The following is a 15,703-nucleotide window of genomic DNA, read 5'->3' as shown; positions in this document are numbered from 1 at the left end:
CTCCATAGCTAAGCATTTGGGTAACGGTTTGTAGGCCTACTTCTTTAACAATGAATCTCACACTTTTGAAGCATGGTTCCTTTGGTTATAAGTGTAAGGCCCATTCGTGCAGGGTATCTCTGATTTCACTTTGAATACTTCCTGCTTAATTATAATAAGACATTGTCTTAGCTTCTAAGGATTAAGGAAGAGTTCAGTATTTCACTTGACCACTTTGGGACATGCATACTTTATCCCATCTGATACAGACAAAGTCGTTGGCGAAGGCTTGTCTTTGAGCCTCAGAAGTGTGTTCCGTGATTTTTGAGAGAGTTCTCCAAGTGTATCTTTCAGAGCCCAACAGCTGCCAGCTGCTTTCAACGATGTCAGCAAGGGTAAAATAACGCTAACCCAATCGTTCACTATTCTGGATCCCATTTACTAAGTCCGTTCACTTTCCACGATCCCATTCAAGACTTTCGTTCTCCATTCACAATCCCCATTGATATATTCGGTTCGACATTTCTGAAACCATCCAGTAAGTCTGTTCTCCATTTTTGATTTCGCCTATTCAAATCGATTCCACTCACTGATTCCGTGATACTTCGTTGATCCCAGTCCCCGATCCTGTTCACTATTCTTGTCCTTTGGGATCTCAACAATCCAACGCTCTCATATTCTCCGCAGCTCCGTTGTTCCATGACCCCATAACCTCTAATGAGTCAACAATCAATACATGGACGCGTTCGATTTTTCTTCACGAGATCGATAGGAAAATTGGTAACCAATTGCTTTGATCCAGGCACTTGTCCAGCAGATATTACTAAGATGTCCGCAGCTCCACGCAAACAGCCGGCTGTCAAGGTTCTTAACTTACGGCGTCATCGAGGCGATTTATCGCTGTCCATCTTTCACGCATGCGCCTTTACATACATCGAATCGTGTTTTGAGTCACGCGAACCTAAACCAGAAATAAAAAAAAAACAGTTCAAAACTCCACAGGTTTTAGGTATCGACGCATTGATCTTCTTTTCCTGTGGACGTAAATCGATTCATTTATAACTACCAAACATTGAACTGAGAAATGGGAAGAAATCGATTACCAGTATCGTATTTCTGTAGCCGCATTATTTGTTTCAATTTACTCAGGACACTAAAATTAATTATTAGAGAATAAAATTCACTGCGTCGCAACACATATAAACATTATCAACAATTCACTCAAAACTCAAAAATTCTAGTTTCCTATATGATTCAGATTCCTCTATCTTTATCCTCTTTTTTATTACTGTAAATGAATGTGTTACAACTACGAATGCTAATTCCTTTTTACTCTCTGTCTGGTAATTTTTTTTACACCTTATTTCTTCCAAACAAAATCTCGGATCAAGTTGAAATTTAGCACAATTATTTCTTGCAACAGACACAACAAGAATCAATACAAAAAAATGTATTAATTAGTTAATAAACTGTTGGTGATAATTTATTTCGCTTGGTAATAAACAAGGAAAAGCAAAATTGTAATGACTGATGTGGTATAAGTTAAATAAATCCTCTATATACTTTGTATACATAATCAAGGTCGTCGATTAAAAGTTTAAATCTAACAATAGATAACAAAACTTATATTTTCATTAGCACTTGGCTGTCTCATTATTTGGTGAATGTACGCGAGCAGGCTGGAGCCATCGAGTTCGAATTTAAGTGGAACATTTTTTTTAGTATAAAATGCATTTAAAAAGCGACCATGGTAACATTTAATGAAATACCCCTTCTCACCCTTTCCTAGCTGATTTAGACAAGTGTTAGGACCATAAGCCATTGAGAAAGCAAAAAGCAAGAAGTCAAACTAAACAGAAACAATTTAGTAAAAACATTTATAATCGCACAGATTTATTGTTGTTAGTTTAGATCTATTACAAATTTAATTACATGACTGATCCAAATTAATTGATACAATTCCATTTAACAAAGGTTTTTTCTTTAAATAGTATTTTTATGTTTTTCATGCCATTTTCTTTCATTTCTAAAGACGTTTTGTAGTTCCAACTGCCCTGTAGGAAAAGTCCATACAAGTGAAGTGTCATGAGCTTTTTCTGTCTTCATTATTATCCCAAGTCTGAAATCTGCCAGATGCCCTCCCCTGTCATCTTTCAGGACGTAGTTATCTTAATTTATAAAAAAAAAAAAACTACCAAAAAAAAAAAACAAATACCAAAAAAAAAACTACCAAAAAAAAAAAAACAACTACCAAAAAAAACTACCAAAAAAAAAAACAACTACCAAAAAAAAGAACTACCAAAAGAAAAACTACCAAAAAAAAAACAACTACCAAAAAAAAAACAACTACCAAAAAAAAAAACAACTACCAAAAAAAAAAAACTACCAAAAAAAAAAAAAAACAACTACCAAAAAAAAGAACTACCAAAAAAAACAACTACCAAAAAAAAAACTACCAAAAAAAAACCAACTACCAAAAAAAAAAAAACACAAGGAAAATCGATATGCCAATGTCGTAAAAAATAGGACTTAAGGGAGGATTCTAAACTAGACCGTGTTCATTGCACTCGACACCGATGAAACCTTCCTTAAAAGAGCTAACAACAATCTTAGAACTTTTTTTTTCAATCTACTAAATGCGAAACTGTGATCTGCCTTATTTAATCAAAGCTTCAGCAACAATGTGAACATATAGTTAAACTTTTGTTATCTAAGACTCTAAAGTCAGACATGCGAGACATAACATTTGTGACACGTGATGGGGGCGGACTTTAAGTGATTTCTGTGACTGGACAGAGACCAGTGTACCTCAAGGCCCGTCACCGAAGACTGGTGGCCGATAAAGGATTTGACCAGGGCGGCCGTTCTCGAGTGGAAGCACCTAATTAGTCCGTCTCCACAGGCTGTATAGACTGAGACACACAGAAGACAGAAGACATTAAACAAGACTCAAAATAATGTTCAGGGAAACATGAAGTTGAGATCAATGTCAAATAGAATTACATTTCATCATACACAGAGACCATGCAGGGCTAACAAGTTTTTGGTTTTTAAAAAAATGCAACAACAAACAAATACTTTATTATTTCAAATTGTATCCCATAGCCTGCTGGCCGTGTTTAAGGCATCGCTGTATAAATTTGAGTATGTTTGCACATCGGACTCATCTATCTATCTGTCTGTCTATCTATCTATCTATCTATCTATCTATCTATCTATCTATCTATCTATCTATCTATCTATCTATCTATCTATCTATTTATCTATCTATATCTATCTATCTATCTATCTATTTATCTATCTATTTATCTATCTATTTATCTATCTATATCTATCTCTCTATCTATCTATCTATCTATCTATCTATCTATCTATCTATCTATCTATCTATCTATCTATCTATCTATCTATCTATCTATCGCTCTCTCTCTATCTATCTCTCTATCTATCTATCTATCTATCTATCTATCTATCTATCTATCTATCTATCTATCTATCTATCTATCTATCTATCTATCGCTCTCTCTCTCTCTATCTCTCTATCTCTCTATCTCTCTATCTATCTATCTATCTATCTATCTATGATTCTATCTATTATCTATCTATCAATCAATCAATCAATCAATCAATCTATCTATCTATCTATCTATCTATCTATCTATCTATCTATCTATCTATCTATCTATCTATCTATCTATCAATAAGGCTTGTCTTCGAGTCCGATCACAGTAATAGTAACCTAATCTATTAGTCATAAGAAAAGATAAATCTTGCTATTTATTCTAAACGAAAAGATGTGACAGACTCTCATGTGTGACACAGTCACGGTCATTTTGACCTTTTGTTTACCACTGGCTAAAAGTTATCAATCAAGCTTAAAAAATAAATGTAACTAGTCGTTGTGTCCTGCGTACTATGGAAATGTGAGATAACAGAAATATAATTATATAAAGATTATATGTAATGTACCTCATTCACCAATCCTAAACAAACAACATTTATCCACGTGATTCTCTATCTCTTATATACAAATTACTATCTAATTTTAATACACAGTGGCTATCGCGTGGCATTTTTTTTTATCACGTGACTAAATGTTGTTTGTTTACGATTGGTGAATGAGGTCCATTACAACATCAAAAGCATGCGATTGGCTAATCTGACTAGCAAAAAACTAGACTTATGAATGTGTGAGGTATGTCTTTCAGAGTGAAACTTAGAAATGAGTGCAGTATTTATAATGGAGTGTAAAAATGATGATAGTTTTGTATTATCTATAACTACGTGCAGCATTTGCGATCGACTGAAGTATTTACGGTTGAGTGCTGATTTTATTATTTACTGTAGGATTTATGATTGAGTCAGTATTTATAATTGAACAGGAGCGGACTGGCTATATGGGCATTCAGGCAAATGCCCGGTGGGCCGATACCTAAATGGACCGGTAGGGCCAGCGAAAGGACCGAATGGATGCCACCATGACACGTATTAATGTGTCAAAGTTTTTTAAATAAAAGTGACCCTCTGAACGTCGTGTTAAAAAATATCTTTCACAGTCTCTGCAGTGTAATACGTGTTTAATATAACACATCGTCCGATATAATGTAATAGCATACATCCGTAGACAGTGCTATTGGTAGGCCTCATCATTTTAGGGAGTACACAATGAGTGATTAAAAAGCAACATATAAAGATATAGAGTTGTTCACTGTATGCATGCATATCATTACATTATCAAACTTAACATCATAATTTTCATGACTGATCTGCAATTTATGGGCCGGATTGTATAGAAATGACCTGGCCGACTTTGGCACCCTGTCCGCCCCTGTAATTGAGTGCTGTTTTATGATTAACTGCAGTATTTGTGATTAACTGTAGTATTTATTATTAAATGAACTATTTATGATTGAGTAATATATTTATGATTCACTAGTAATTATGATTGAGTGCAGCATTTATAATCATTGGGGTAGATACGAATAAGAAAACAAAAGTGATGACCTGCATAAGATTGATTAATTGACTGTAGTATTCATGATTGACTGTAGTATTTATGATTGACTATAGTATTCATGATTGACTGTAGTATTTATGATTGACTATAGTATTTATGATTGACTGTAGTATTCATGATTGACTGTAGTATTTATGCTTAATTTCAAAATTTAAGATTGAGTAAAGTATTTATGATATTAAAGCGCAATTTTTATAATTGACTGTATTATTATGACTAATTGCAATAATTATGACTGAGTGCAGTGATTATGATTAAGTGCAGCAATTATGATTGAGTGCAGTAATTATGATTGAGTGCAGTAATTATGTTTGAGTGCAGTAATTATGACTGAGTGCTGTAACTATGATCATTAGAGTAAATCCAAATAGCAAACAAATGTAGTGACCTGCATAGCAGTGACAGTGCTGGTGTGACCTTTCATCGTCCGTTTGAGCGCCCCTGACTTGGCGTCGAACACCCTAACCACTGTGTCTCCGCAGGCTGTGACGACTGAAACACCAAAAAGTGACAAAACAAAAAAAAATAAAAGGTTTTGTGACAACAGGTGAGAAGTGACAGGACAAACAAATATGTGACAAACAAATGACAAGTCAAAGAATGATGTGACAAATGATAAAACAAAGAATTATGTGACAAACAAATGACAAGTCAAAGAATGATGTGACAAATGATAAAATAAAGAATTATGTGACAAACAAATGACAAGTCAAAGAATGATGTGACAAATGATAAATCAAAGAATTATGTGACAAACAAATGACAAGTCAAAGAATGATGTGACAAATGATAAATCAAAGAATTATGTGACAAACAAATGACAAGTCAAAGAATGATGTGACAAATGATAAAACAAAGAAATATGTGACAACCAAATGATAAGTCATGCAACTTTTGTGACAAATGACAAAACAAAGAAATATGTGACAAACAAATGAGAAGAAAGAAAAAAAAGAAAAAAAAAAGAGATGATGATGATTCTGACTGTGGATACATTCAAACTTTAACTTCAAGTCATAGAAATTTATCTTTAAACATATGTAATGACATTGTCCTTAATAAATTTTTGAAACCTATAAACAATTGTTAAGATCATGGTAATGTCATTGTATGTCATCTCCATAGAAATATACTTTCAAATAGACACAACATGTACATATCTAATCATAATGTTATAAACCATATGAATTACAGACATTTACTCAAACAAAAATAAATTTAACAAATTAGTATAAAGCCACATGACACATATGAACTCATAACTTTTTCCTACCTCTAATTTTACATATAGCTAGAAATTGATAAAAGCTATTTGGAAATATTTAGTGACAATAGATATGTCAAAAAGAATTTTTTAACCATTGCAAATTGACAGTCTTTTTTTTTAAATCTTTGTTTGTGTATAATTGATTTTATTTGTTTCTTAAATAGGACACTTTTTTCATTAGCAAGAATGTTGTTGGCAGAGTATTTGTACGATAGAAAAAAAAAACCAGCCTATATTTAGTATTCAAAATGGAGGTTCCGATGAATGGATTTTCGTGTAATACATTTTATTTTTTATTTCATCCCCTACAACAACATTGTTCAACTTAGACCTATCGACATAGGAGGCCTGAACACTGACATTTCTGTATGACGTGGCGACGAGCTATTGGTCTCCACTGCCCACAGGTACTAGAGTTAGAGACATCTCGTGGTCAGTGAATCAGTGAATCAGTGGTAGTTTCGCTGATATATAGTAGATTATAAAATTTCTATAAATCAAATAAGAACATAAAGCTAAAATGTTATTTAACCTTGGTTAGGCCAATAATAGTGTTACAAATGAACAGTGATAGGTAGAGGTCAACGTATGACCCCGGCGAGATGACACAGCAGCTAGTGTTCCCTGGAATCTACATGTACAAACAAAGACAGGATGTGACGTGTCCACACGTGTTGTTCCAGGGGACGAACAGATCTAAGTAGGGGGACAGTTACTAATGAACAGTGACAGATAAAGGTCACTACGTGTGACCTCGACTTGATGACACTGCAGTGAGTGTTTTCTGGAATCTACGTGTATAAATAAAGACAGGATGTGACGTTTCCTGACATGTTATTCCAGAGGATACTAGGAGTGTTTGTGCAACTTTGGAGAAGCGATTAGGGACTCTATATAAGCCAGAAAGTTAATGTGAAAGTCAGTCGTATGGAGTCGTGAGTGAGCCGTTACAGTCGATACAGACTATGTAAGACGTGTGCGGCTCTGTGGAAGAGAAATGTGTACGACTCGATGCAAGTTAACTAGGGTAGAGTTAACTGGAGTGGACTACTGTCGTTAAAGTCTATACAGCGAACTACAGTGGACTTGAGCCGTTACAGTCGATACAGTCGATGTAAGACGTGTGCGGCTCTGATTCGGTAGACTTGAGTACGACTTGGTTCAGCTTTGGGAGACCTGGAGCGACACTGGGAAGTGTGTCGTTGGTCTGTTCTGTGGAATACGGCTCGATGTAAGTTGAGAAGAGAGGAATTGCAACGAAGTGAAGAGATGCAGTGCAACGAAGTATAGCTAACTGTAAACTGACAGATATTGTACAGTCTTCTACGCTACATGTTACAGTAATGTTAGAGTTAATAGTCATTAAAGTTATATGAAACTGAAAATTCAGTTCTTTGCAGTGTTTTTATTTGTGTGCCAACTAATACATCTAGCCAGAAGATTCAGAAATACGTAACAATAGAATATGCATCCTCCGTTTGGGACCCCACAACTCAAGAAAACATTAAGAAACTGGAACATACACAAAATGGAGCAGTGAGATTCATAACAAATGAATATTCACATTTGGCTAGAGTGACACCTTTAGTAAAATCACTAAATTTAGAAAGCCTTCAAGACAGAAGACTCAAAAGTAAAGTAGCAATCATACATAAAACACTGAACCATAGTCTTCAAATACATAAACAAAATTTAATAAAATACTCTGAAAGACACAAAGATAAAGGCACATTCCTCGTCCCATATGCTAGGACAAATTTGTACAAATACTCCTTCTTCCCTAGTGCTATTAGAGCATGGAATAGGTTGCCTGAGCTAGCCAGGAAAACCAGTGACTTGGCAGAATTGAAGTCATTGGTTAATATGCATGACTAAATGCATGACGCGTAGGACGTAATCATCTTCTTTTTTGAATTAACGTCTGTATCATATAAGATAAGAAGATAAGATAGTGGCTCAGATTAGCTGGAATATGATGGTTGTAGTACCATAAGTAAGCTTGCGGTAGTTATTAATTGCGACATAAGGAACCAATGAATGAGTAGCTCGTGTAAATACAACTAATATAACATCACAGTGTAGTCACTTTCAACTAAGACAGTTTCTGATGTCCCTGTGTTGTGATAACGATTGTATGGGAGCCCATTACGTCATTTGAATTTTTTTAATGTTGAAAATTTCCTTTCATTACAAAAAAAAAGTGAAAGGTAACAATCGGAAGTACTTGTATCTATTCATCTAGATCGATCGTTAGAGCTTAATAAAAGAAGTATTGATCACCAGCAAATCATCGATTTTTACCACCGACAAACTATACTTGAATCTGATCGAATCTGATGGAACAATCCCAAGCTATGGAGGATCGAACTGGTCATGTTTACATTGTCAGCAGCTTGTTTTGTTTTCTTTTCAGAATTTGTCTATTGATTATTTTAAAACATGTTTTTGTGTTCTTTTAGCATGCACGGGGTGGTCATATGGGGTAAGGATTGGTAGCAGGGCCTAATAGCTAGAGATGGACTTTGTCCTTCTTTAATCTACAACCCTATTGTATTCGTCGTCCACTACATGGAAGGATCTTCACAATTATTATATTTTATCTTTAAGTAGGTTGGGATACCTAACAGTTCTAACCCATACATGAAGCTAAGTGGGGAAGGCCACGAAACATATGGCTTGTTCTGGTCTAATCATGGAGTCGAAGTAAGGCGAAAATGCCAATGTCTTGGTTCTCCTGTCAACATTATACAGAAATCGTTTATTGTTTATGATTGTTTTGAATATTTCTTGCTTTCTAGGCACGTGAAATTTACGCTTTCCCATTTATTCAAAACCTTGCAGAAGACAGACAGCGGCCTTGTCCATCTAAGCATGGAAGAGCGAGGTCATAAAGGCTTCAGAAAGAGTCACATTGTTTAACTTTTGGTGTATATGCAAGCTGAGGGTTTACTTAACATTGTTGTATTATAAATTGTACTTCTCCCAAATTCCAATTTGAGGAAGCATTAAATTAAAAGAGTCAATATCAAGTGTTTACTAATGTTGTATAACAAGTCAATAGTATATATTTTAATATTATTACATGCATATTCAATTGTTCTGTAATCCGTAAGTCAAAACATGTATTTAGAAATCTACATTTTTTAAAAAAATGTTTATAAGGAAACTTTTGGCTCTCCATCTGACTACATTTGATTAAGATTGTTCGTTTCTTATTGAAATATTTACTGATTTAGTTTAGGTTAAAAAAAAAACACATATAAAAGGAGATTGGGTTATGATTTGTCATTATTTCTTGTTGGATACTTCAGTTATTTTGCTTGTGACAGCAGTTGTGAAGCCATTTACATCCTAGGAATACTTGGGATTTGGTCACTTTTCTTAGCCTCTTTTTTTTTTTTTTTTTGGGGGGGGGGGCTCCGCCTTTTTTTTTGGGGGGGGGGGAACTAGCCTCTTTTTGGACATGTGTTTTTTGGTTTGTTTTTCTAAAGAAAGTATAAGCTAAGTATCTAAAAATAGACTAGATTAACAACCATTAAATCAAGCATAGAAATAAAGGTAATGACAATGGCGCAGAAGTTGTTGTCTTATCTTATATAATACAGACGTTATTTAAAAAAAAAAGATGATTACGTCCTACGCACCATGCATTTAGTCATGCATATCAACCAGTGACTTAAATTCTGCCAAGTCACTGGTTTTCCTGGCTAGCTCAGGCAACCCATTCCATGCTCTAATAACACTAGGGAAGAAGGAGTATATGTATTGTTATATTATTGGCCTAACCAAGGTTAAATAACATTTTAGTTTAATGTTCTTATTTAATTTATAGAAATATATAGAAATGTAGCAGCTTTTCCTTCCCAATAAAGGATCTGAACCTGATGGTATTCCAGCTAGACTACTCAAAGAACTAAGCAATGAGCTAGCACCTGTTTTCAAAATACTTTTTCAGGCATCTCTTAACCAGGGCAGAGTATCAAGGGACTGGAAAGAATCTAATGTCACCCCCCTATTTAAAAAAGGAGAAAAATCAGACCCAGGAAATTACAGACCCATATCACTTACCAGCATCACATGTAAAATCCTAGAACACATAATATGTAGCAACATCATAAACCACTTAGACAAACATAATGTCCTCACACCATACCAACATGGCTTTAGGAAATATAGATCATGTGAAACACAACTAATAGGACTAATTGATGATTTTTCAAAAGGTTTAGATAATGTGAGCTAATAGATGCTATCTTACTAGATTTTTCCAAGGCTTTTAACAAAGTTCACCACCATAGTTTGCTTAAAACATTTAAATATTTTGGCATTAATGGTCCATTGTATCAGTGGATTAAAGGATTTTCTGATAGGAAGAAAACAAACTGTAATAATAAATAGCATAAAATCAACACCAATAATAGGAAACTCATATTTAACTCAGGGAACAGTCTTGGGTCCACTACTATTTTTAATTTACATAAATGATTTACCAAATTGCATTACTTCAGGAACAAAAGTCGTATTAATTGCAGACGATCGCATAATATATAAAACAATAAAATCAACACAAGACACAGATATTTTAGAAAGAGAATTAGATGAATTACAGAAATGGGAATCAAATTGGAGCATGTCTTTCCACCCAGAAAAATGTCAGTAGTTAAGAGTAACAAAAAAACTAAAACAAATTAATTCCACTTATCTTATTCATGGCAAACCAGTAACACAGACTAAAAACGCAAAGTACCTAGCTGTTATAATAAATGAAAAACTGTCATGGAATCCACATATTGATGAAACTATAAAAAAAATCAAACAAAGCATTAGGGTTAAAAAAAAAAGAAAGTTCTATAAATTAAATAAGAACATAAAACTAAAATGTTATTTAACCTTGGTTAGGCCAATAATTGAATATGCATCCTCCGTTTGGGACCCCTCAACTCAAGAAAACATTAAGAAACTGGAACAGACACAAAATAGATCAGTGAGATTCATAACAAACGAATATTTACATTTGACTAGAGTAACACCTTTAGTAAAATCACTAAATTTAGAAAGCCTTCAGGACAGAAGACTTAAAAGTAAAGTAGCAATTATACATAAAACACTGAACCATAATCTTCAAATACAAAAACAAAATTTAATAAAATACTCTGAAAGACACAAAGATAAAGGCACATTCCTCGTCCCATATGCTAGGACAAATTTGTACAAATACTCCTTCTTCCCTAGTGCTATTAGAGCATGGAATGGGTTGCCTGAGCTAGCCAAAAAAAAAAAAAAAAAAAAAACACAGTGACTTGTCATAATATAGGTCATTGGTTAATATGCATGACTAAATGCATAACGAGTAGGACGTAATCATCTTCTTTTTTTGAAGTAACGTCTGTATTATACAAGATAAGAAGATAAGGTGTGACCACAAGTTGGTATTGCTTGCTTCAACAGCAAAAACATTAAATACATAATTCTACAGCAACATAGCAGTAACAAATCATTCAAAGGATTAATCCTCATGATTACTAATCTTCTACTCCGTCTGTCTCTATGTCTTGTACAAATTCTTAACATTTCTTCCACTCCCCATTCTCGGACCGAGTTGAAACTTTGCATAATTATAGTGTCATTATTGTGATGATGTTTACTAAAAAATATAGTCTTATTAAATAATGGTAATAAATTGATGTTGTTTGGTATAGAAAAAAAAAGAAGAAGAAAATATTTCAGTATTTAAGTATATTAATGTAAATGTGGAGTTCTTCCACTTATCTTTGCTTTTTAAAGTTTTTTTTTTATATTTTACTTATTTTGTTGTCTTTATTTGTGTTATAATATTGTTTCTTCACTGGACGTGTTCTTATAAAGAAACTATAGCTCACCCATTCCTTCATAGACTTTGATAACACTAACTGTGTGCTTATGTCCCTTGTATATTCGAGTGCAGTCCCCAAACTCGGCGACCCAGGCCCGGCCAGTGTGATCAGAGCTACCACTGTAGATAAGTTTGTTGACAACCTGTAAAAAGAAGGATCCAGTAAGTCAAATGGTATGGGACTTTTTCAACGCACAGCACACCATCAACGAAGCCTGACATTAATGGTTCTCAAACGTTTGAGATTCGAAGCATAAGGCACTATTTGTTTGTTTTGTTATCATGTAAAGTAAAGTTCCCCTTTCCTCGCGATCAATAGGGCTGATGACGTAAAGGTCATCTGTTTCTGTGGCTCACGCTTAACGAGGGTGTCATGTGGCCAGCAAAACGACCAACAGGCTTTACTTTTTCCGACTAATGTCAGGTACCCAGTAGAGCTGAGAGGCGAATTATGATCCCGAAATTAGATATTTTAGTCTTTTCTAGGATTCGAACCCGGGACTCCCGGTTCAGAAGCTAAACGCTTTACCGCGCAGCCACAGCTCCAACTGATGTAGTCATGGGCCAACATTAATTGATATGTAATGGCTTTGAGCCAACACCAAAAGACTTGACATAAGCCGAGGTTTAAAAATTTGTTATAGCAATAGGTCAATTCAAAAACGTCTGTCTTGTCAATTGCCATCGCTGAGAAACATGTCATTGCAGTGGTGGGCAGTGGAGGAAGATGCGCGATGGCTATCGGTCGACTTGTTATTGACATGGAGCAGCAGATATTGACATGGGGGCTAATCTAATACACCTGATGTTCTTATGGTTTGAGTCTGAAAGGTCCCTTGTCGCCATGAAGCAATTCTAACAGTCATGTAATTGCAATAACTTAATCTAACTAAGACCTGTTCCTGCTATGTCGAAAGACTGTTAGGCTTGGTATTGCAATAAGTCAACAGGGAAAATTATTGCATAGCCGTCAGCCAACATAGACAGACATGTCCTATTCAAAAAACAAATAAATTTGTCATTGACATGGGTCAATAATTAAAGATTTGTTATTGCCATTGCTCGACACACCAAAGGCTAGCCATCACCATCGATAAATTCTGTTTTAAAAAAACTTTTTTTATATTTAATTTTAAAAGATGCCATGTTTAAAATTGAGTGTCCTTCATTATTTAGGCTATGTCATGAGCTTTATGTGCGTGTTTCTGTTGTAACCGTGAGTAAAGGTGAGCGAAGAGCACTAGCCGATCCAAAAATTTGGAGGGGGGGGGGCGATGTTTTCCAAACCCTAACCCTAACGCCCAGTAAACCCTAACCCTATGCATAAAAGTGCGTACAGCTGACACACGTGAACTCAGGCAAATCAATCAGGTCAACGGCTGGCGATGGGCAAGGGACAGTACTCCTAGTACACACAACTATGACCAGTGTTATGGTCATGTGATCGAAATCCTTCACGGACGAGAGACTGTGTAAGAAAGGGGCAGTTCAAGACATGACAGCGAGGAGACCGGGACTGTGAGTAGGCCATGAAGTCGGTCCTGATGGAGTCCTCAAGTGAATGTATGAGTCCAGGAATAGATATAGACAGTAGAGTTTAGAAAGGTGATGTACAGTGTAGCATTTTTAGTAGTTGATTGTTTTGCCATTGTCTAGTATTGGCTGTTATCTATTTATTAGAGTATCAGATTATTTGGAGCTCTTGTTGTCAAGTTCTTGTGTTTTGTGTTGAGCAGTTGTTTACAAAACGCATGATTAGGAGACAGAGAATCGTAAAAATGTAAAATGTGTAAATAAAAAAAGTGTTTCTCAACTTTCTGCGCAAAAACAAACAAACAAAAAAATAGTCATGTTGAGCTCTTTCTCTTGACAGCTTAGAGGTCTGGGGGAGCGCTGGAAGTCTGGAACCCCCGACGCCATAAGCGTTTGTTTTTTTGCATTCTCCTGACATTTACAGCTCATTATTCATCAGTGGAGTTCGGGGCGAAGCCCCGACGCCCATAGCGCCAAAATTGCAGATTGAGTTAAGGCTGGAAAAAGGCGACTAGGAAAAGAATATTTGGGTTCAGAACTCATCTCAATCGTTACTCTTATACTGAAAAATTTCGTATGAATTCTAAATTTTCCAAAGCAAAGTCTTTCTTTAAAAAAATTCTGATAAATTCATGTGAAATAACATAAACTCTGTCGCCATATTTGACTATTCTGTTTTAAAACGTCATTTTTTCATGTGGAAATGGGAAAGGTGGTAGAGTGAAAACGATTATTCCTCGTTCCTTTAATTTTGTAATTTCTTAACTATACTTCAAAAAGAAAAGTATTGGTTTGTCCGATGGGCGGAAGGCGATTTCATGTATCGCCACTCCCACCTGGTACAACCCTGTTTCATTTTATATTTACTAATCATAAAATTTGATTTGAGACTAGAGTGTGTGTATGGCATAATATACAAATAGGTAGCTTATGTTATATAGATATTCAACTAATTTTGTTCACAAACTATGATTTCTCCATAAAAATAGGACTTCTCCCTCCCCACACACACACACTCAGAGGGCTAGATACCAGAAGGGGAGCGACATAATATAAAAATTATATTTTAATTCAACTAATTTTGTTCACAAACTATTATTTCCCCATAAAAGTAGGGTTGCCCCCTCCCTATTCAAAGGGTTTAGGTGGTAAGGGCAGTAGAGGTATTCGCTACCTCCCACTCGCCAACAGGAGAACGACATAATATAAAAATCAGTTAAAACACCAATAACAAGTTTTCATCATATAGATATTTCATTGATTCTGTTAGCTAGCTGTGATTTCTACAAATAAATTGGACCGCCCCTCAATCGAAAGTTTAGGGGGGGGGGGTGCGGCGGGATTGATGCCATCGCCCCCCTCCCGACCCCACCAAATCGGCCAAAATACTAAAGGGGGGCGAAATAATCTAAAAATAGGTTGAAATATAAATAATTAGTATATATTTTAAACATAAGTAATAAATTCGTATACATATTGGGTGAATTCTATATTTAAATTCGTTCGCCCCCCCCCCCCCTTTTTGAGTATACTGCATAGATTCTGAAGGTCTGTCATAGTTTAAATTAATAAATACTGGTGTGAAAGATGAAGAAACAGTAAGAACTAACATAAATATGTAACAGTAAAGACGTGTAGTATTTTAGAGTGTTTTTTTTTTTATTTAAAGTCTCATTTCCTTTTTCCTCCACATACATCTGAAGTAAATTCGGTAACAAAGTTCCCCCTTACAGACCTAGCGATATGTTGGGTCATCTCTTTCTTTGGCCAACGTTTAACGAGCAGAGTGCCGATTGTCCAGCACAACGACCAATCGCCTATACTTTCCCAAACAAAGCTCAGGTACCCATTAAATTCGAGACTCGAACACAGAACCCCGGATTCGGAAGCCAAACGCTTAACCACTCTGCCACTGCGCCTCCTTTTGTATATTTTGTACATTCTGTATATATTGTTAATAAAATTTATAATTAAATTTGTTTATAAGGAAGCCTACACCGGTTTAGTTGAGCTAGTTTTCTGGGGCTGCAAATTA

The 15,703-nt window shown here is 35.2% G+C and overlaps 1 protein-coding gene across 2 annotated transcripts in view; it reads right to left on the bottom strand.

Moving 5' to 3' along the window:
- LOC106069989 (WD repeat-containing protein 86-like) overlaps positions 1-15,703 on the bottom strand; it is a 36,127-nt gene that overhangs the window by 6,871 nt on the left and 13,553 nt on the right. For both annotated transcript variants that reach the window (XM_056014646.1, XM_013229778.2), the window contains exons 5-6: positions 12,143-12,278; positions 5,385-5,488 (exon numbers count right to left, since the gene is read on the bottom strand). In XM_056014646.1, coding sequence (XP_055870621.1) covers positions 5,385-5,488; positions 12,143-12,278 — 240 coding nt within the window. The remainder of the gene's footprint in view (positions 1-5,384; positions 5,489-12,142; positions 12,279-15,703) is intronic.

Source organism: Biomphalaria glabrata, chromosome 16 (assembly GCF_947242115.1).
Source record: "Biomphalaria glabrata chromosome 16, xgBioGlab47.1, whole genome shotgun sequence".
NCBI lineage: Eukaryota > Metazoa > Mollusca > Gastropoda > Planorbidae > Biomphalaria > Biomphalaria glabrata.
The sequence above is the reverse complement of the archived record's forward strand: the minus strand, read 5'-3'. Positions and strand labels throughout refer to the sequence as shown.